We start from the raw sequence: 22,348 nt of genomic DNA on the forward strand, positions 1-22,348 counted from the left end.
TATGTAAAGTAATGGCAGTCTTTGGCAGGAATATATTTCTCAAAAATACTGTAGTGAGTTTGAATATTTTGGTCTGATTCAATTTAAACCATGTCATTTGTCTGAACACAATATTTTCAAGTTACTTTTTGTAGTAAATTTCAGTGTAAACTCAGGTGGCACAGACTTTCCCCACCCCAAAAACAAACACTAGCAGACAGAAGACCGTAATAGTTCAGTTTTTACTCTTGGGCTTTATGTTGCTGATTGACAATCCAACCACATTATTATTCAGCTATTATAATTATCCTTTTATTAAAGAAAGGAGCAGAAATATGTTCTCAACTTTTAAAATGATAACTTTGTACACTTTCCACCTCATCCTCCAGTGTCTAATAGAGGGTACGTAAAGATTGACAGCGAATGGAGCTCCGGCAGCATCACCCACACTGAGAACAAGTTAATAAATTCATCGGAAACTACCTGATGTTCCCACTCATCAATGGGATATTTTGGAAGTTACCATCTCACACAGCAAGTGACCAATCGACACAGCTGACTCGGCAGCCTATCAGAATCCAGTGTTTCACTTCACTGACACACTAGGAAGCTTTTATTGAAACAAATTTTATTTCAACAATACATTTAAAATATAACAAAAATAATTAGCTTCACTTTTGGAAACATAGAAACCCTACAGTGCAGAAAGAGGCCATTTGGCCCATCGAGTCTGCACCGACCACAATCCCACCCAGGCCTTACCCCCATATCCCGACATATTTACCCGCTAATCCCTCTAACCGACGCATCTCAAGACACTAAGGGGCAATTTAGCATGGCCAATCAACCTAACTCGCACATCTTTGGACTGTGGGAGGAAACCGGAGCGCCCGGAAGAAACCCACGCAGAGACGGGGAGAATGTGCAAACTCCGCACAGACAGTGACCCAAGCCGGGAATGGAACCCAGGTCCCTGGAGCTGTGAAGCAGCAGTGCTAACCACTGTGCTACCGTGCCGCCCATATTACCAAATGAAAATACTTAATCATGACAAGATACAATTCTTAACTGCTAACTTAGCTCTATTAGTTCATATTTTTAAGTACTGTTGCAACTATACAAGGCCTTGGTGAGACTGCACCTGGAGTACTGTGCACAGTTGTGGTCCCCTTATTTGAGAAAAGATGTGGCATTGGAAGCAGTTCAGAGGAGGTTCACTAGATTGATTCCAGAGATGAGGGATTTGTCGTATGAAGAGAGATTGAACAGTTTAGGCCTGTACTCTCTGGAATTTAGAAGAATGAGGGGAGATCAAATTGAGGTTTACAAGATGATAAAAGGTATGGATAAAGTAGACGTGGAGCGGATGCTTCCTCTTGTGGGGCATTCTAGGACAAGAGGTCATCGTCTTAGGATAAGGGGCAGCAAATTTAAAACAGAGTTGAGGAGAAACTATTTCTCCCAAAGGGTTGTGAATCTGTGGAACTTACCACCCCAACGTGCAGTAGATCTGGGACAGTGAGCAAAATTTAAGGAGGAGTTAGACAGATTTTTAATTGGTAATGGGTTGAAGGGTTATGGGGAGAAGGCAGGAAAATGGGGACGAGGAGCATAGCAGCCATGATCGAATGGCAGAGCAGATGCAATGGGCCGAATGGCCTAATTCTGCTCCTATATCTTATGAACTTTTGAAATTTAAGCAATATTCCTCAGAGGCACAAACCCCTCTTCAAAATCAGTTCGCAAACAATAGGCCTATGTTCTGGTGCATGGGCTGCCAGACTTCAAGCCTCCAGAACACCTCTGGGGAGAGATATCTATTTTCTAGCAGGTCTCAAACTATAGTCACCAGAGAGGGAGAGTCCCCTTGCAGACCCAAGTGTAAGTGTAGCTCCTCCCATTAACTCATGACTCAGCCTGTCAATCAACCTAATTAAACCCTACTCTAAAACCCCTGGGGACAACCCAAACAATCAACCGAATTGTATCAGCTCAGCTAAATCATATACCCAAATATCTAGGATCAATTATCCTTCTACATTCCCAGCATGTGGACTGTCTGGAACAGACAGATTGATACTGATTCAACAAAGTAGGTCTTAATCATACCCTTCCACAAGAACCATGATACAAATACATTTCTTAAAGGCACAGTATCGTCACAAATTGAACACATACTTTGGTTCACTCTTCACAAAAGAATGCACAAATAACCTCCCAGAGACGTTAGGGAACCAAGAGGGTGGAATTGAAGGAAATCAGTATTTGTAAGAAAATGGCTAAATTAATGGGGTTCAAGCCTGACAATCAGCAGGGCCTGATGATCTACATCCCAGAGTATTAAAGGAAGTGGCCCTCGAAATACTGGATGCATTGGTGGTCACCTGTGAAAATTCGATGAACTCTGGAACAGTTCCTACAGATTGGAGGGTGGAAGAAGTAATCCATGTTGACTGAGATCCTCGAATGACAAGACACAACACCATTGAATCAAATCACTTCTTAATTAAATATAAAATCACGACTACACCCTGTTTAAAACACACAAATGATTCTACCTTCCTCTGCTACCACTACAAATTCCTCAGCATAGGTTTAAACGAACAATACTAATCTAGTGACTTCCAGTGAAGTTGTGGAGATGTCATTGCCTAATCGTACTGGCCAGGCATGAATGGAGACCAAACTCCCTCTTGAAGCTGAAAGCTTGAGGCTCCCTTCCACAATGGTTCTTCCTGAAGGTTATCACGGCACGGTGGCACAGTGGAATATAAGAACATAAGAAATAGGAGCAGGAGTAGGCCATCTAGCCCCTCGAGCCTGCCCCGCCATTCAATAAGATCATGGCTGATCTGAAGTGGATCAGTACCACTTACCCGCCTGATCCCTATAACCCACAATTCCATTACCGATCAGGAATCCATCTATCCGTGATTTAAACATATTCAACGAGGAAGCCTCCACCACTTCAGTGGGCAGAGAATTCCAGAGATTCACCACCCTCTGAGAGAAGAAGTTCCTCCTCAACTCTGTCCTAAACTGACCCCCCTTTATTTTGAGGCTGTGCCCTCTAGTTCTAGTTTTCTTTCTAAGTGGAAAGAATCTCTCCATCTCTACCCTATCCAGCCCCTTCATTATCTTATAGGTCTCTATAAGATCCCCCCTCAGCCTTCTAAATTCCAACAAATACAAACCCAATCTGCTCAGTCTCTCCTCATAATCAACACCCCTCATCTCTGGTATCAACCTGGTGATCCTTCTCTGCACTCCCTCCAAGGCCAATATATCCTTCCGCAAATAAGGGGACCAATACTGCACACAGTATTCCAGCTGCGGCCTCACCAATCCCCTGTACAGATGCAGCAAGACATCTCTGCTTTTATATTCTATCCCCCTTGCGATATAGGCCAACATCCCATTTGCCTTCTTGATTACCTGTTGCACCTGCAGACTGGGTTTTTGCGTCTCATGCACAAGGACCCCCAGGTCCCTCTGCACAGCAGCATGTTGTAATTTCTTTCCATTTAGATAATAATCCAATTTGCGATTATTTCTTCCAAAGTGAATAACCTCGCATTTGTTAACGTTATACTCCATCGGCCAGATCCTCGCCCACTCACTCAGTCTGTCCAAATCTCTCTGCAGACCTTCTACGCCCTCCACACGATTCACTTTTCCACTTATCTTTGTGTAGTCTGCAAACTTTGTTACCCTACACTCAGTCCCCTCCTCCAGATCGTCCAGATCTCCAGACGCTCCATCCTGATGCTCAGCTGCTGTTGTCACAAGGCCCCGTGCTTCACGTTAACAGGTCTCCCCTGTCAAAGGGACATCATTAGAGGTTTCATTTTGATTCATGCTGTATCTGGTTGGTTGCCTAGGAGAGGAAAAAAACAGCAGAGTTCAGGTTACATGAAAAGAATCCAACACTTTGGCCAGGTGAGTAAAGGAGCCGTTCAGGAGCACAGACCCATTAAATTCCACGCAACATCCTGGGTACCAATGGCAGCTGGAAAATGGGTCACAGGAGCTGCACAGTGATGGAGCACAGAGTGTAGAGGAGAGGAGGCAACGGGCAAGAGCTGGACAGTCCACAGGAGCTGTGCTGACCCACAGAGGGAGGGTCAGAGGATAGAGTTAGAGAACCCTGCAATAGTTCCTGCTGCCACTGTGAGGGGAGTGTGTGGGGATAGGCGGTGAGCACGGAGATGTGGATATTGAGTGAGACAAGGAAATCCGAGATGGCTTTCCCAGTGACTGAATCCTCTGATGTCCGGGTTAAGGGGAATGTTTTAAAAGTGCAGGAGGTGATTGACTAACAACAACTTGCATTTATATAGCACCTTTATAGAACACCCAGAAATACTTCACAGAAAGATAAACAATATTTAACATTGAGTTACTGAGGGAGAAATTCAGGCAGAAGGATAAGTTTTAAAGGAGCATTATAGTGGAGGAGGGAGAGAGAGTCCAAGGTTTAGGAAGGGATTTTCCGAGATTAGAGCCCAGGCTTTTGGAGGCATGATCAGCAATGGTGGAGCGGTAGAAACCGAGGGACGTGCGAGAGCACAGAATTTCAGAGATCGCAAGAGTTGTCGGATAATCCATTCATAGGATTCTGTGAGAGATGGGAAAACAACATCATTCAAAATTTGGTAAAAATAGAAAATAAACGATAAAATCAGGAGGTGGCCATTCGGCCCCTTGAGTCTGTGTGCCAACATCCCAATTGCCTGCTTGCCCTGCAGGGAGACTGTGATTCACGCACAAGGACACTAAAATCCTTCAGAATACCAACATTTTCCAGTCTGCCAGCTAATCTGTTTTTCCATTCTTCCCAGCAAAGTGGAAAATTCAGACTGCCCATATTATAGCTTTGTGTCCTCTTTGTGTCTTTGTGTCCTCCACACAGCTTACTTTCCCATCCAGGGTTACATCTTCAGCAAACTTCGACATATATGAAGGGATGGAGTGTAATAAGTCACTGACATGGATTGTGATTAGCTGAGGCTCCAGCACTGATCCCGGCAGCACCAGTTACATCCTGCCAACCAAAAATCACCCATTGTTCCTCCTCTGTTTCTGTCCACTCACCAATCCTCAATCCATGCTATATTACCCCCAATCCCCTGAGCCCGTCTTGTGGAACAACCTATTGTGTGGCACCTTATCAAATACCTTCTGAAATCCCAGATACATTCCTCATCCACTGGTTCTCCCAGTGGGATAATATTCGCTCCTTTCCAGTCCACGGGGACTGTTCAGCAGCAAGAGGATGACAAGCTGGAAGTGACTGGTTAACGCTGCTCAATGATAGGGTGGATTGAAGCATCCTCACAGCTCAGTAAATGGACAGTTCTGGAGTTCAGCAACATTGAACAAACATTATAAACCAAAAACAGGATCCCAATGGAAACAGTGGAACATTCTGGAACTCACCGTCTTTGTCGCTTTCGGAATATGTAAATCCCAATTCCAGCAACAACAAAAACAGCAACAAGAATTCCGATTCCCAATCCAACACTTGCTCCAGTAGAGGGTCCAGGATCTAGAGACAGAATGAAGCCATTAACAGACTGGGACACACTCTCAAAACTAACAGCAGAGACCTTCAGCACCGAGTGTTTCAGAACCATCCCCAGTACAAACAGATCCCTGGTTAATTCTAGTCCTGGAGGGATGTGGGAGTTTAGACACCGATAATCACACACACACCAGGTCACCCCACAGCTCCTTGCACACACACACTGCCCCACAATGTGATCGATACATGCTTTCCAATAGAGATAACTGGACACTGAGCAGCAACAGCGCCCCCTCTTCACTCCCCCTTAAACCCAAACAGCCCACTACAATAGAGCAAGAACTTCATTCTAATGTCCGGTGGAAAATCTCGGGATTCGGTGGAACATCCGGCGCTGCAACATTGACATGTCCGCCCTGAGCGAGACACGATGGGCAGGAGGAGGCCAACTTAAAGACCAAGGTGGTGGATACACCTTCTTCCAAAAGAAGACCGTCGTCTCTACAGTGTTGGCTTTGCCATAAAAAACAAATTGGTCAAAACGTCTCAATGAACCCACCCCTCCCCCCCTTGCAGGGGGAGCAAACAGCTCATGACCCTACGGCTCACCCTGCCCCAGAAACAGCTCATCACAGCCGTCTGTGCCAACACCCCAACCCGAGACTTAACGGACAAGACAAAAGAAACAGTCCACTCCAGCCTTGACCAATCGCTGTCCCACATCCCAAAGGGAGACAAGCTGGTTCTCTTCAGTGATGTCAATGCTCGAGTTGGGAGGGGAACAAGCCTTTAGAAAGGTGTGTTCGGCAGGGAAGACAAACGCCACCTTCAAGAAAGGAGACGGGTCGGACTGTGGACATAACAGAGGGATTTTCCTACACTCTGCCATGGGAAAGGTCATCGCAACAATACTCCTCAACGATTCCTCCCAGTGGCTGTAAAGCTCCTCCCTGACTCTCAGTGTGGCTTTGCCTGTTAACAGACACAATGGACATGATCTTCAGCGCGCGGCAAATCCAAGTAAAGTGCAGGGAGCAGCATCAATCTCCGTACATGGCCTTCTTCGATCTCACAAAGGCTTTCGATTCTGTCAACCGTGAGGGATTGTGGAACATCCTCCTCAAACCCGGCTTCCCACAGAAATTCATCACCATTCTCCACCTGCTCCACCATGACATGCAAACGGTGACCCTCACCAGTGGAACCACCACACGCCCAATACGTGCGCAAACTGGGATCAAACAGGGCTGCATCACTGCACCAACATCTTCTCATTTTCCTGTGGTAAACCACTGTTAAGCTTATTGCCTGTGTGTGTGACATGCCTGGACATGCCCCTGCCGGCCCTGCCTGGGACTCCTCCCCCCCTGGTCCAGGTATAAAGGTGACTGCTTCCCACCCCCTGCCTCAGTCGCTGGACCAGTTCATCAGCATGGGTGTGCTCCAAGTCTTTTGCTAATAAAAGCCTATTTGTTCTAGCATACAAACTAATCTTTGCTTGATTGATAGTGCATCAATTTTATTCGCAATAAGTTTTGGGATGGAGCAGATACTAAAACCCGATAGATTAGAATTGGATCCTCAAGCCGTAGGAGCCTCGAACAGCTTCGATCACTGGCTGCGATGTTTCAAAACTTTCCTCACCGCCTCAGCCTCCGTCGTCCGGACCGAAACCGACAAGCTCCACGTGCTCCACGCCCGGGTAAGCGATCAAGTATTCTCGATGATTAGAGACACTGAAACTTACGAGGATGCAATCAAACTTTTAAAAGGCCAGTACAACAAACAGACTAATGTAATCTACGCCAGACATCTTCTGGCTACTCGCAGACAACAGCCAGGAGAATTGGGGGACCAATTCCTGCGTGCGTTTCGAGCACTTGGCAGGGCCTGCAACTGCAAGGCCGTAACAGCCGCCCAAAACACTGAGGACTTAATCAGAGATGCCTATGTCACGGGTATCAGGTCAAACTATATCCGACAACGACTGCTGGAACAGGGTGGGCTGGACCTCCAAAAGACTGTAGCGCTTGCCGACTCGTTAGAGGTGGCCTTCCGTAATCTCGAGGCCTACACCCCGACCACGGGGGCGCATCGTGGACACCGCGGTCGCCGCCACCTCTGTACTCGGGAGGGCCGAAGGCCTACGCCACGCCACGTCCCACCAATGACCCGACCGCTGCGGCAGTCTCTGGAGGCCTGAAGTGCTACTTCTGCGGCCTGGGGAAGCACCCCCGACAACGCTGCCCGGCGAAGGATGCGATCTGCTCCGGGTGTGGAAAGAAGGGCCATTACGCGAAGGTATGCAGGGCGAAGTCGACCTCCAAGCCCAGTAGCGCCGCCTGCGACCCGCCATCTTGGACGCCGTCAGCCGCGTGTGAGCCATGCGGGCCACCATCTTGGACGCCGTCAGCCGCGTGTGAGCCATGCGGGCCGCCATCTTGGACGCCTTCAGCCGCGTGTGAGCCATGCGGGCCGCCATCTTGGACGCCTTCAGCCACGTGTGAGCCATGCGGGCCGCCATCTTGGACGCCTTCAGCCACGTGTGAGCCATGCGGGCCGCCATCTTGGACGCCTTAAGCTGCGTGTGAGCCGTGCGGGCCGCCATCTTGGACGCCTTCAGCCACGTCGCAAAATCCAATGGTGGCTTCAGTTACCCTGGACCAATCCAGGCCTCACCAACTCGCCAGGTCCATGGTGGACATCGAGGTAAATGGTCGCACTACAAACTGTTTATTTGACTGTGGGAGTACAGAGAGCTTTATTCACCCTAACACAGAGTCGCTACGCCCTTTACTGCCAGTGAAGCAAACGATCTCCATGGCTTCAAAGTCCCACTCGGTGGATGTCCTCGGGTACTGCGTGGCGACCCTGACTGTACGAGGCACAGGCTTCTGGAACAGGGTGGGCTGGATCTACAAAAGACTGTAGCGCTTGCCGACTCGTTAGAGGTGGCCTTCCGTAATCTCGAGGCCGACACCCCCGACCACGGGGGCGCATCGTGGACGATGGTGGTCCAAAAAGATTTCCTGTGTCACCTTAAGAGCGTCACCATGGAGTATAACGGGCCTTTTCCCCCACTCTCTGTTTGCAATCACCAGTTCTTAGATCGCCCACCGCGCTCCACCTGCAGCCTCTCGACCCTTAAAGTCGCCCCTCCCTCACTGTTTGAAAATCTCACCCCCGACTGCAAGCCCATCGCCACCAAGAGCAGACGGTACAGTGCTGGAGACAGGGCTTTTATCAGGTCCGAAGTACAACGGCTCCTAGGGGAGGGGATCATCGAGGCCAGTACCAGCCCCTGGAGAGCCCAAGTAGCAGTTGTTAAGACTGGGGAGAAACATCGCTTGGTCATTGACTACAGCCAGACCATTAACCGCTACACGCAGCTGGACGCGTACCCCCTTCCCCGCATATCTGACATGGTTAATCAGATTGCGCAATATCGGGTGTTCTCCACCATTGACTTAAAATCTGCGTACCACCAGCTCCCTATCCGCCCGGAAGACCGCCAATATACTGCCTTCGAGGTGGATGGCCACCTCTATCACTTCCTTAGGGTCCCCTTCGGCGTCACCAACGGGGTCTCGGTTTTCCAGCGTGAGATGGACCGAATGGTAGACCAGAACGGGCTGCGGGCCACCTTCCCGTACCTGGATAACGTCACCATCTGCGGCCATGATCAGCAGGACCACGACGCCAACCTCCACAAATTCCTCCACACTGCCACACTCCTAAATCTGACCTATAATAAGGAGAAGTGCGTATTCTGCACTCGCCGCCTCGCCATCCTTGGTTGTGTTGTGGAAAACGGGGTCATCGGTCCCGATCCCGACCGCATGTGTCCCCTCCTGGAACTTCCCCTCCCCACCAGCCTCAAAACACTGAGGAGATGCCTGGGCTTCTTCTCGTATTACGCCCAGTGGGTCTCCAATTATGCGGATAAAGCCCGTCCGCTCATCAAATCCACCTCTTTTCCCCTGACGGCAGAGGCCTGCCTGGCCTTCGACCGCATCAAAGCGGATATCGCGAAGGCCACGATGCACGCTGTAGACGAATCCATCCCGTTCCAGGTGGAGAGCGATGCATCTGACTTCACCCTAGCCGCCACCCTTAACAAGGCGGGCAGACCCGTGGCCTCCTTCTCACAAACCCTCCAAGGCCCTGAAATTCGACACTCCTCTGTCGAGAAAAAGGCCCAAGCCACAGTGGAAGCTGTACGGCACTGGCGCCACTATTTAGCTGGTAAACGATTCACCCTACTCACGGACCAACGGTCAGTTGCATTCATGTTTAACAACACGCAGCAGGGCAAGATCAAAACTGATAAAATATTGAGGTGGAGAATCGAGCTTTCCACCTACAATTACGACATCTAATACTGGCCCGGGAAGCTCAATGAACCCCCAGACGCCCTGTCCCGGGGAATATGTGCCAGCGCACAAATAGACCAATTGCAGACTCTCCACAACGACCTCTGCCACCCGGGGGTCACCAGGTTTTTTCACTTCATTAAAGCCCGTAACCTGCCCTACTCCATTGAGGAAGTCAGGTCTATAACCAGACACTGCCAGGCCTGCACAGAGTGCAAGCCGCACTTCTATCGGCCAGACAGAGCACACCTCATAAAGGCCACCCGCCCTTTTGAACGCCTAAGCGTCGACTTCAAGGGCCCCCTCCCCTCTTCTGACCGTAACATATACTTCCTCAACGTCATTGACGAATATTCACGTTTCCCCTTCGCTATTCCCTGCCCGGATATGACCTCAGCCACGGTCGTCAGGGCCCTGCACAGCCTCTTCACCCTGTTTGGTTTCCCGAGCTATATCCATAGCGACCGGGGATCCTCCTTTGTGAGTGGTGAGCTGCGACAGTACCTGCTCTCCAAAGGCATAGCCTTGAGTAGGACCACCAGCTACAACCCCAGGGGGAACGGACAGGTAGAGAGGGAGAACGCGACAGTCTGGAAGGCCGTTTTACTAGCTCTGAGATCTAAAGGTCTTCCAGTCACCCGCTGGCAAGAGGTCCTCCCTGATGCACTACACGCGATTAGATCATTCCTTTGCACAGCTACCAATGCTACCCCTCACGAAAGAATGTTTTTTTTCCCCAGGAAGTCCTCCTCGGGGACCTCACTACCGTCGTGGCTGACGTCCCCAGGCCCTGTCCTGTTCCGGAAGCACATGAGGACCCATAAGTCGGACCCCCTGGTCGAAAGGGTCCAGCTCCTCCATGCCAACCCCCAATACGCCTATTTGGCGTACCCCGACGGGCGGGAGGACACGGTCTCCATTTGAGACCTGGCACCCGCAGGTGCCCCAGGGACCACGACGACCCACAACCCCACACCCCCAACCCCCGTATACAGCACGCCTGAGCCCCAGGAGCCGCCATCACGCACCCGACAATCGGAAGGGACTACAGACGACTCGAGTGACTGCGGCCTGGCGCCTGAACCAAGACCGCAGCACCGGAACCGACACCACAACCGGCACAACGGCGGTCGCGGCGTCAGATCAAGCCCCCAGAGAGACTGAATTTGTAGAATTGTAATTCTGTAAGTATCCAACCACCTCACCCCCGCCGGACTCTTTTTTAAAAGCAGGGGGTGAATGTGGTAAACCACTGTTAGCTTATTGCGTGTGTGTGTGTGTGTGTGTGTGTGACATGCCTGGACATGCCCCTGCCGGCCCTGCCTGAGACTCCTCCCCCCACCCTGTCCAGGTATAAAGGTGACTGCTCCCCACCCCCTGCCTCAGTCTCTGGACCAGTTCATCAGCATGGGTGTGCTCCAAGTCTTTTGCGAATAAAAGCCTGCATACAAACTAGTCTTTGTTTGATTGATAGTGCATCACTTCCTCACAGCAACACTCCATCCCATCACCTTGAAGCTTCCCGCTGGAGTGGAGTGAAACAGGAAACTGTTCAAACTCCGACGCCTCTGGTGTGTGCAGAGCCAAGACCAAGAGGCCGAGCTACAAACCATCGTCAACACATTCACTGAGGCATATTAGAGAATGGACCTCAGACTAAACATCTGGAAAACACAGGTTCTCTACCAGCCCGCTCTTCCTACATTAAACTGCCCCCAACCCCCAACCATCAGGATCCACGGTGAGCCCCTGGACAATGTGGATCATTTCCCACCTCCTCCGGCACGAGCAGACATTGACAATGAAATCCAGCATCAACTCCAATGTGCCAGTGCAGTCTTCGGACACCTGAGCAACACAGTGTTCGAAGCCTGAGACCTCCAATCCAGCTCATGGTTACAGTGCACCCTCCTGTATGCATCAGAAACATGGACAATGTACAGCAGACACCTCAAATCCCTGGAGAGATATCACCAACGTTGCCTCTGCAAAACCACTGGCAGGATAGGCGTATCAATGTGAGCATGGCCTCCCAGGCTGTTATCCCCAGTATTCAGGCATCAGTCACACTAACCAGCTGCGACGGGCAGGTCACATTGTCCACACGCCCGACACAAGACTGCCGAAACTAGTGCTCTGAGCTCTGCAATGGTAAGTGATCATGAGGGCACGCAGAGAAAAAGCTGCAAGGACACTCTGAAAACCTCCCTAAATAAATGCTACATCCCCATCGACATGTGTGAATCACTTGTCTTAGAATGCACAAACTGGAGATGAAGCATCCGCAAAGGCACCAGTCACCTCGAGCGTCACTGAGTAGAGCCACGCAGAGGCCAAGCGTAAACAGCGGAAAGAGAGCGCAGAATCCAGAGCGTCCCACCCACCCGCCCATCTCATCAAACACCAGCTGCCAAACCTGTGGCAGAGTCTGCGGCTCCAGGATTGGACTGTTCAGCCAACTGCAGAACCCACCTCCCTGGAGTAGAAGCAACTCATCCTCGACCCTGAGGGACTGTCATAGAAGGAGAAGATGAGTGAACCAGTTGTGGTTTTACAACAATCCAATAGCTTCATGGTCACTTTTATTGGGACCAACTTTATATTTCCAGATTTTTATTTAATAAACTGAATTTAAATTCTGAAAGTGTGATGGTGGGATTTGAACTCACATTCTCGGGATTATTAGACCAGGCCTCCAGATTACGGGTCTCGTAACATAACCACTGCACAACTGAACCCATAAAATCAGAGATTAAATACAGAAACATACTGAAACAGAAACCTCTCACCTGTTACAGAGAGATAGACGAGATCAAATTGCTCCCAATAATATCCTGCACTCGTCCTCTTGTAAATCTGACACTCGTACTCGCTCTGGTCTGACTCCCTGAGGTCCGAGAGCAGAACTGACCAGTTTCCTTGTTCCAGTTGATCTTTGAACAGCTTTGTTCTGTTTCTGAACCGTGGATCTTGTTGTGTCAAATCATCGTTTCCATTGACCACTCTGTGTAAGATATCACCCTTGGTAGTTCCCCAGATTCCCTGTAAATCTGAGATGGTAACATTCCCTTTGTAGGTACAGGGCAGCACAACCTGCTCCCCAAGGAACCCAGAAACTGGGACAGGCGAGTCACCTGGAAAAGATTGAAAGTATTTATAAATGGATAGAACCTCCTTGTTGAACTCCGTATCTGAGGGACAGGACGGTGAGACTCAGAAACAGAAATAACAATTCTGGGTAGTTGAAGGACCAGTTACAGGGAACAGTGACCCGCACCACTCACTCTCACACAATCATTCTTTGGTAAAATATCACACAGTATTTCAAACCTTCCAATGTTACTCGCTGTCTATCTAGTGAAACAACTGCTGAAATGTTCAAAAGACTCGAAATAATTTTAATAATACAGTCACTGCATCATAAATGTGGAATATCTGAAATAGAAACCTCTCACCTGTTACAAAGAGATCGACTGAATCAACTTTCTCCCAATGAATTTGCTTATCAATCCTCTTGTAAATCTGACACTCGTACTCGCTCTGGTCTGACTCCCTGAGGTCCGAGAGCAGAACTGACCAGTTTCCTTGTTCCAGTTGATCTCTGAACAGCTTTGTTCTGTTTCTGAACCGTGGGTCTTGTTCCCTCAAATCATCGTTTCCATTGACAAATTTGTGCAAAAATTTATGTTTGGGTGTCCCCCAGATTACCAGTAAATCTGAGACTGGGACATTCCCGTTGTAGGTACAGGGCAGCACAACCTGCTCCCCAAGGAACCCAGAAACTGGGAAATGTGAGTCACCTGGAAAAGATTGAAAGTATTTATCCACAGATATAACCTCCCTGCTGGTACATTACATCCCAAGCTTCACATGGTTACACTGCCATGCTTGATTTACAAGAAGCACTGATCAGTACCTCACTGCTTTCATTTGTGTGGGAAGGTTAAAGCTCAGGCATTGAGGGCCTTCAACTAAACCCAGCTTGTGCTGGATATTTGTATATTTTAAAAATGGACACCAGACAGTGAAGATTGCTGAAAATTCACAACCTGCCACGGACAGGAATGGCTACAGGGGATTTCTCGAGGGGGGCAATGGAACATTCCTATCTGCTTCCAGATACGTTACTGATAAAAAGCATCCGAAATCTGAGTGACAAAGCAAGTTTTTCATCTCAAAGTATGTGGGTGCTAATTTCCTGGACAGACCAGTATCCCGTTTTCCTCTTGGAAGAAGGTGTTCTCCCATTATGCCTGTCAGTCAGTGTGCTGAGAATTAGCAACTGGGTGTTTGCCACATAAACTAGAAACAGGAGTAGACCATTCGGCCCTTCGAGCCTGCTCCGTCATTCGTTATGATCATGGCTTATCATTGAATTCAAAATCCTGATCCCCCCCCTTTCCCCCCAAATAGCCCCAAGAACTATATCTAATTACTTCACGAAATCACACAACGTTTTGGCCTCAACTACTTTCTGTAGTATGAATTTCACATTCACCACCCTCTGGGTGAAGAAATTTCTCCTCACCTCAGCTCTAAAAAGGTTTACCCCTTATCCTCAAACTATGAGTTTGAGGATAAGTTTTGGAGAAAGGCAGAGGTGTGACTGGTGACAGGATTTTTGGGGTAAGATTTAATTTAAAGTACTTTTTCGCGGGTGTTATTTATTTATTTAATTAATTAAAAATGTTGGCGCGAAACCGGCAGTGGCCGCGGGGTTTACTGGGAAGGGTCTTTTGAGTTTTTTTTAGTGCACGGGAGGTTTAAAAGGCAGGCCCCACTATCTAACGGGCAGCGTTGGGAGCGGGCAGCGGAGTGAGAGGGAGCTGAGTGAGAACTGAGGGGCTTTGGCTCATCGGGCTTAGGCAGAAAGGGCGAGCAGGGGTGAGTTTCTTTTTTTCTTAATTTATAATTTACTTTTCTCTGTGTACCTTGGAAGAAAGGGTGAAATATGTGTGTTAAGCCAGTGTGTTGCTCGCAGTGCAGTATGTGGGAGGTCCTGGAGGTACCTGGCTTCCCGGACATCCACATCTGTGAGGGGTGTGTCGAACTGCGGTTCCTGAGGGCCCGTGTTAGGGAGCTGGAACTGCAGCTTGACGATCTTAGGCAGGTGAGGGAGAATGAGGAGGTGACAGACAAGAGCTATCATCAGGTGGTCACACCAGGGCCACGGGAGGAGGCCAAGTGGGTGACAGCCAGGAAGGGTAAAACACAGGTGATTGAGAGCACCCCGGTGGAAGTGCCCCTACACAACAAGTACTCCTGTCTGACTACTGTTGGGGGGGACAGCCCATCTGGGGGAAGCAGCAGTGGCCGTGTCTCCGGGGTGAAGTCCGGCCCTGTAACTCAGAGGGCTAAGGAAAAGAGGAGGAAGGCAGTATTAATCGGGGACTCGACAGTCAGGGGGACGGACAGGTGATTTTGCGGAGGCAGGCGGGAGTCTCGCATGGTGGTCTGCCTCCCTGGGGCTGGGATCCAGGATGTCGCTGGTCGACTCCTGGAAATCCTGAGGTGGGAGGGAGAGGAGCTGGAGGTAGCGGTACATATTGGTACCGCTGATGTGGGTAAGAAGGGGGAAGGGAACATGAAAAGAGAGTATAGGGAATTAGGGAGACAGCTGAGAAGGAGGAAAGCAAAAGTAGTAATCTCGGGATTGCTGCCTGTGCCACGGGAAGGTGATGACAGGAATGGAGTGAGGTGGAGGATGAATGTGTGGCTGAGGCAATGGTGCAGGGGGCAGGGATTCAGGTTCCTGGACCATTGGGACCTCTTTAGGGGCAGGTGTGACCTGTATACTAAAAACGGGTGGCACTTGAATCCCAGGGGGACCAATATCCTGGCAGGAAGGTTGGCTAAGGCTACTGGGGAGAGTTTAAACTAGATAGGTTGGGGGGAGGGGATCAAAGTGACGTGACTGAGAGTGAGGAAGGTAGCTCGCAAACAGAGAAGGGTTATAGGCAGTGCAAGAGGGCAGGTGGACTGGGAACAGAGAAGGGGAGAGGTCAGACCATAGGATTGAGAGGTGTCTACTCTAATGCCAGGAGTATAGTGAATAAACAAGTAGCTAAAGGAGGAGAGGGATTGGGAGATGTTAGTAGCGCTTCAACAAACCGGGTCCAGATAAAGGCTGGCATAAAGACACTTTGCCTGAATGCACGAAGCATTCGAAACAAAGTAAATTAGTTGATGGCACAAAACCATACAAATGAATATGATCTAGTGTCCATCACAGAAACGTGGTTGCAGGGTGACCGGGACTGGGAACTGAATATACAGGGTTATCAGGCATTTAGGAAGGATAGACCGGTAGAAAAAGGAGGTGGGGTAGCTTTGTTAATAAAGGATAATATCAGGATGGTAGTGAGAGACGACATAGGCTCTAAGGAGCAAAACGTGGAATCGTTGTGGGTGGAGATAAGGAATAGTAGGGGGAGAAAGACACTGGTAGGCGTGGTCTATAGGCCCCCAAATAATAACTTAGAGGTGGGGAGGGCTATAAACAAGCAAATAATGGATGCGTGCAAAAGTGGAACGGCAATAATCATGGGGGATTTTAACCTACATATTGATTGGTCGACTCAAATTGGACGTGGAGGGCTTGAGGAAGAGTTCTTGGAATGCTGTCGGCATTGTTTCATTGAACAGTATGTTACAGAACCTACGAGAGAGCGAGCTATCTTGGATCTGGTTCTGTGCAATGAGACAGGTAGGATTAAGGATCTTCTTGTGAAGGATCCTCTTGGGATGAGTGATCATAATATGGTGGAATTTCTGATACAGATGGAGGGTGAGAAAGTAGGGTCCCAAACCAGTGTCCTCTGCTTGAACAGAGGGGAGTACGATAGGATGAGGGTGGAATTGGCTAATGTAGACTGGGCGAGCAGACTGGTAGGTAGGACAGCTGAGGGACAGTGGAGGATTTTTAAGGAGATTTTTTTAAGTACTCAGCAAAAATATATTCCGGTGATAAAGAAGGACTGTCAGAAAAAGGATAACCGGACGTGGATAACGAAGGAAATAAAGGAGAGTATTAAAATAAAATCAGATGCGTACAAAGTGGCCAGAAATAGTGGAGAATTAGTGGATTGGGAAAGCTTTAAAGAAAAACAAAGAACGACTAAGAAAGTGATTAAGAAAGGAAAGATAGATTATGAAACTAAACTAGCTCAAAATATAAAAAATGATAGTAAAAGTTTTTACAAGTATATAAAAAGGAATAGAGTGGCTAGAGTGAATGTTGGACCCTTGGAAGATGAGAGGGGGGATTTAATAGTGGAAAACGAGGAAATGGCTGAGACTTTAAATAAGTTCTTTGTGTCGGTCTTCACGGTGGAAGACACAAATAGTTTGCCGAATATTAGAGATCGAGAGTTGGTGGGAGGGGAGGTCCTTAATACAATTACTATTACTAAGGAGGTGGTGCTTGGTAGACTAATAGGACTGAAGGTAGACAAGTCCCCGGGCCCGGATGGAATGCATCCCAGGGTACTGAAAGAAATGGCTGAGGTAATAGCAGATGCGTTAGTAGTAATTTATCAAAATTCGCTGGACTCTGGGGTAGTGCCGGCTGACTGGAAAACAGCTACTGTTACGCCGCTGTTTAAAAAAGGAAGTAGACAAAAGGTGGGTAACTACAGGCCGGTTAGCTTAACGTCCGTAGTTGGGAAGATGCTAGAGTCCATTATTAAAGAGGAAATAACAGAGCACCTGAATAAGAATGGTTCGATCAAGCAGACGCAGCATGGATTCATGAAGGGAAAGTCGTGTTTGACGAATCTACTGGACTTTTATGAAGATGTCACTAGTGCGGTTGACAGAGGGGAACCGGTGGATGTGGTGTTTTTAGATTTCCAGAAGGCGTTCGATAAGGTGCCTCACAAAAGGTTGCTGCAGAAGATTGGGGTACACGGAGTTAGGGGTAAGGTGTTGGCGTGGATTGGGGATTGGCTATCTAACAGGAATCAGAGAGTTGGGATAAATAGGTGCTTTTCTGGTTGGCAGTTGGTGACCAGTGGCGTGCCGCAGGGATCGGTGCTGGGGCCTCAATTGTTTACCATTTACATAGATGATCTGGAGGAGGGGACTGAATGTAGGGTATTCAAGTTTGCTGATGACACGAAGGTGAGTGGGAAAGCGAATTGCGTGGAGGACGCGGAAAGTCTGCAGAGAGATTTGGATAGGCTGAGCGAGTGGGCGAGGATCTGGCAGATGGAATATAACGTTAGCAAATGTGAGGTTATCCACTTTGGAAGAAATAATAGTAAATTGGAATATTATTTAAATGGAGAAAAATTACATCGTGCGACTGTGCAGAGGGACCTGGGGGTCCTTGTGCACGAATCGCAAAAACTCAGTCTGCAGGTGCAGCAGGTGATCAAGAAGGCGAATGAAATGTTGGCCTTTATCGCAAGGGGGATAAAATATAAAAGCAGGGAGGTCTTGCTGCAACTGTACAAGGCACTGGTGAGGCCGCAACTGGAGTACTGTGTGCAGTTTTGGTCCCCTTATTTGCAAAAGGATATATTGGCCTTGGAGGGAGTGCAGAGAAGGTTCACCAGGTTGATACCGGAGATGAGGGGTGTAGCTTATGAGGAGAGATTAAACAGATTGGGTCTGTACTCGTTGGAGTTTAGAAGGATGAGGGGTGATCTTATAGAGACATATAAGATAATGAAGGGGCTGGATAGGGTAGAGGTGGAGAGATTCTTTCCACTTAGAAGGGAAACCAGAACTAGAGGGCACAGCCTCAAAATAAGGGGGGGCCGGTTCAGAACAGAGTTGAGGGGGAACTTCTTCTCTCAGAGGGCAGTGAATCTCTGGAATTCTCTGCCCATTGAAGTGGTGGAGGCTTCCTCGTTGAATATGTTTAAATCACGGGTAGATAGTTTTCTGATCGACACGGGAATTAGGGGTTATGGGGAGCAGGCGGGTAAGTGGAACTGATTCGCTTCAGATCAGCCATGATCTTGTTGAATGGCGGGGCAGGCTCGAAGGGCCAGATGGCCTACTCCTGCTCCTATTTCTTATGTTCTTATGACCACTAGGCTGGACTTCCCCACCATTCTTTCTGAATCTATCCTGTCTAACCCTGTTAAAGGTTTCTGTGAGATCCCCTCTCACTCTTCTAAACTCCAATGGAGTATAATCCAAACTGACTTAGTCTCTCCTCATGTGATAGACCTGTTATCCATTTCAAGGTGCTATAGTAAGGCAGGGCACCTGTAAAACAATAGGCAGTTTTGCAGGCCTATCTAAAACTTGCTCCGAAAATCAATAAGCCAGCAGAAGGATCGCAGCTAGGTAAAGAACAGAAATCGCTACCAAACCAAAAGAATCAACTGTTTACCAACAAAAGCCAAATATACTGAAAAGAATCGCAACGGCTACAATGCATCATCATCATCATCATCTATTCCTCGTAAATCAAGGATTGTTCCCTGTAATCTTTTTTTCTTTATATTTACTAACTATTGACCTAATTTCTAAAACTTATGAATGCAGACGCATGTGTTTTCCCATTTCTTTTACCCTTTTAATAATTTATAATCTTATTCCAGCTTAATTTAAGAAAACCTGGTTGAATTTGTCCCTTTGAAGCTATTGGCTCGGGAAAAGGGGTCCCAGGGAAAAGGGGTCCCAGGGAAAAGGGGTCCCAGGGAAAAGGGGTCCCAGGGAAAAGGGGTCCCAGGGAAAAGGGGTCCCAGGGAAAAGGGGTCCCAGGGAAAAGGGGTCCCAGGGAAAAGGGGTCCCAGGGAAAAGGGAACCTTGTTAGATGAAACCTTTGTTGTTACCAGGGTGGGTTGAGTAAAGACATGGGGCCACACATCCCTCCTCACCCTGGTTTGTGACAATAGGGGGCTATCCCAGCCAGACAGCTCAGCCCAACCTGGGAATCGTCAAAACAACTCATGATCATAGTGTGTGATGTGAAGCTGCTGTGATGACTCCCTCAATGACAGACTCTGTCCCCTCCAAGGACCCAAAGCCCAATTCCCAGTCCTGTTGACTCTACTCCCCATGCTCCCAGACAATTCCCAGTTCAATCCCCCACTCTCTCAATGGCTCCACTTGCAGTTCACACAGCAGCTTAAAGCAAAATGTATTCCTGATCCCCCCCATCCCTTTGATCAGAGCTGAAATGTTGCAGCAGTCACAGCTCTTACCTGGAACAGCAGCAACAACACTAAGCAGCAGCAGCAGGAGGAGTAGTTTGTGGAAGGTGTGTCCCTGCAACAAGAAAACACAGTTACCCCCTTTACAACTGATTCACTTCCTGATGATGGATCAGAGCTGGGCTCAGCGCATGCGTGTTCGGGCCCGCCCCTGGGTGAAGGTGGACAGGGGCGCATTCGGCTGGAGCCAGGTCCGCGCCCGCAAGTGGAGCATGCGCACTGACGCAGCAGCGCCGCTCCCGGGAGGAGCCTGCGCAGTGACACAGCAGTGCCGGTCCCGGCAGAGGAGCCTGCACAATGACACAGCAGCGCCGGACCCGGGAAAGGATCATGCGCAGACCATAAGACCATAAGACATAGGAGCGGAAGTAAGGCCATTCGGCCCATCGAGTCCACTCCACCATTCAATCATGGTTGATTTCAACTCCATTTACCCGCTCTCTCCCCATAGCCCTTAATTCCTCGAGAAATCAAGAATTTATCAATTTCTGTCTTGAAGACGCTCAACGTCTCGGCCTCCACAGCCCTCTGTGGCAATGAATTCCACAGACCTACCACTCTCTGGCTGAAGAAATTTCTCCTCATCTCTGTTCTAAAGTGACTCCCTTTTATTCTAAGGCTGTGCCCCCGCGTCCTAGTCTCCCCTGCTAATGGAAACAACTTCCCTACGTCCATCCTATAGAACATAGAACAGTACAGCACAGAACAGGCCCTTCGGCCCACGATGTTGTGCCGAGCTTTATCTGAAACCAAGATCAAGCTATCCCACTCCCTATCATCCTGGTGTGCTCCATGTGCCTATCCAATAACCGCTTAAATGTTTCTAAAGTGTCTGACTCCACTATCACTGCAGGCAGTCCATTCCACACCCCAACCACTCTCTGCGTAAAGAACCTACCTCTGATATCCGTCCTGTATCTCCCACCACGAACCCTATAGTTATGCCCCCTTGTAATAGCTCCATCCACCCGAGGAAATAGTCTTTGACTATTTCCTCGGGTTCATTATCTTGTAAGTTTCTATTAGATCTCTCCTCAACCTCCTAAACTCCAATGAATATAATCCCACGATCCTCAGACGTTCATCATATGTCAGGCCTACCATTCCTGGGATTATCCGTGTGAATCTCCGCTGGACCCGCTCCAGTGCCAGTATGTCCTTCCTGAGGTGTGGGGCCCAAAATTGCTCACAGTACTCCAAATGGGGCCTAACCAGTGCTTTATAAAACCTCAGAAGTACATCCCTGCTTTTGTATTCCAAGCCTCTTGAGATAAATGACAACATTACATTTGCTTTCTTAATTACGGACTCAACCTGCAAGTTTACCTTTAGAGAATCCTGGACTAGGACTCCCAAGTCCCTTTGCACTTTAGCATTATGAATTTTGTCACCGTTTAGAAAATAGTCCATGCCTCTATTCTTTTTTCCAAAGTGCAAGACCTCGCACTTGCCCACGTTGAATTTCATCAGCCACTTCTTGGACCACTCTCCTAAACTGTCTAAATCTTTCTGCAGCCTCCCCACCTCCTCAATACTACCTGCCCCTCCACCTATCTTTGTATCATCGGCAAACTTGGCCAGAATGCCCCCAGTCCCGTCATCTAGATCGTTAATATATAAAGAGAACAGCTGTGGCCCCAACACTGAACCCTGCGGGACACCACTTGTCACCGGTTGCCATTCTGAGAAAGAAACTTTTATCCCAACTCTCTGCCTTCTGTCTGACAGCCAATCGTCAATCCATGTTAGTACCTTGCCTCGAATACCATGGGCCCTTATTTTACTCAGCAGTCTCCCGTGAGGCACCTTGTCAAAGGCCTTTTGGAAGTCAAGATAGATAACATCCATTGGCTCTCCTTGGTCTAACCTATTTGTTATCTCTTCAAAGAACTCTAACAGGTTTGTCAGGCACGACCTCCCCTTACTAAATCCATGCTGACTTGTCCTAATCCGACCCTGCACTTCCAAGAATTTAGAAATCTCATCCTTAACGATGGATTCTAGAATTTTGCCAACAACTGAGGTTAGGCTAACTGGCCTATAATTTTCCATCTTTTTTCTTGTTCCCTTCTTGAACAGTGGGGTTACAACAGCGATTTTCCAATCCTCTGGGACTTTCCCTGACTCCAGTGACTTTTGAAAGATCATAACTAACACCTCCACTATTTCTTCAGCTATCTCCTTTAGAACTCTAGGATGTAGCCCATCTGGGCCCGGAGATTTATCAATTTTCAGACCTTTTAGTTTCTCTAGCACTTTCTCCTTTGTGATGGCAACCATATTCAACTCTGCCCCCTGAC

At 48.5% G+C, this 22,348-nt stretch overlaps 1 protein-coding gene across 1 annotated transcript in view; it reads right to left on the bottom strand.

The window, feature by feature from the left end:
• Positions 1-545: 545 nt before the first annotated feature.
• Positions 546-22,348, bottom strand: part of LOC144487640 (uncharacterized) — a 34,662-nt gene continuing 12,859 nt past the window's right edge. The window contains exons 5-9 of the mRNA XM_078205717.1: positions 20,040-20,103; positions 13,332-13,676; positions 12,666-13,010; positions 5,419-5,527; positions 546-3,856 (exon numbers count right to left, since the gene is read on the bottom strand). Coding sequence (XP_078061843.1) covers positions 3,784-3,856; positions 5,419-5,527; positions 12,666-13,010; positions 13,332-13,676; positions 20,040-20,103 — 936 coding nt within the window. The 3' untranslated portion in view covers positions 546-3,783. The remainder of the gene's footprint in view (positions 3,857-5,418; positions 5,528-12,665; positions 13,011-13,331; positions 13,677-20,039; positions 20,104-22,348) is intronic.

This window comes from Mustelus asterias, unplaced genomic scaffold (genome assembly GCF_964213995.1).
Source record: "Mustelus asterias unplaced genomic scaffold, sMusAst1.hap1.1 HAP1_SCAFFOLD_944, whole genome shotgun sequence".
In the NCBI taxonomy this organism is placed as follows: Eukaryota; Metazoa; Chordata; class Chondrichthyes; order Carcharhiniformes; family Triakidae; genus Mustelus; species Mustelus asterias.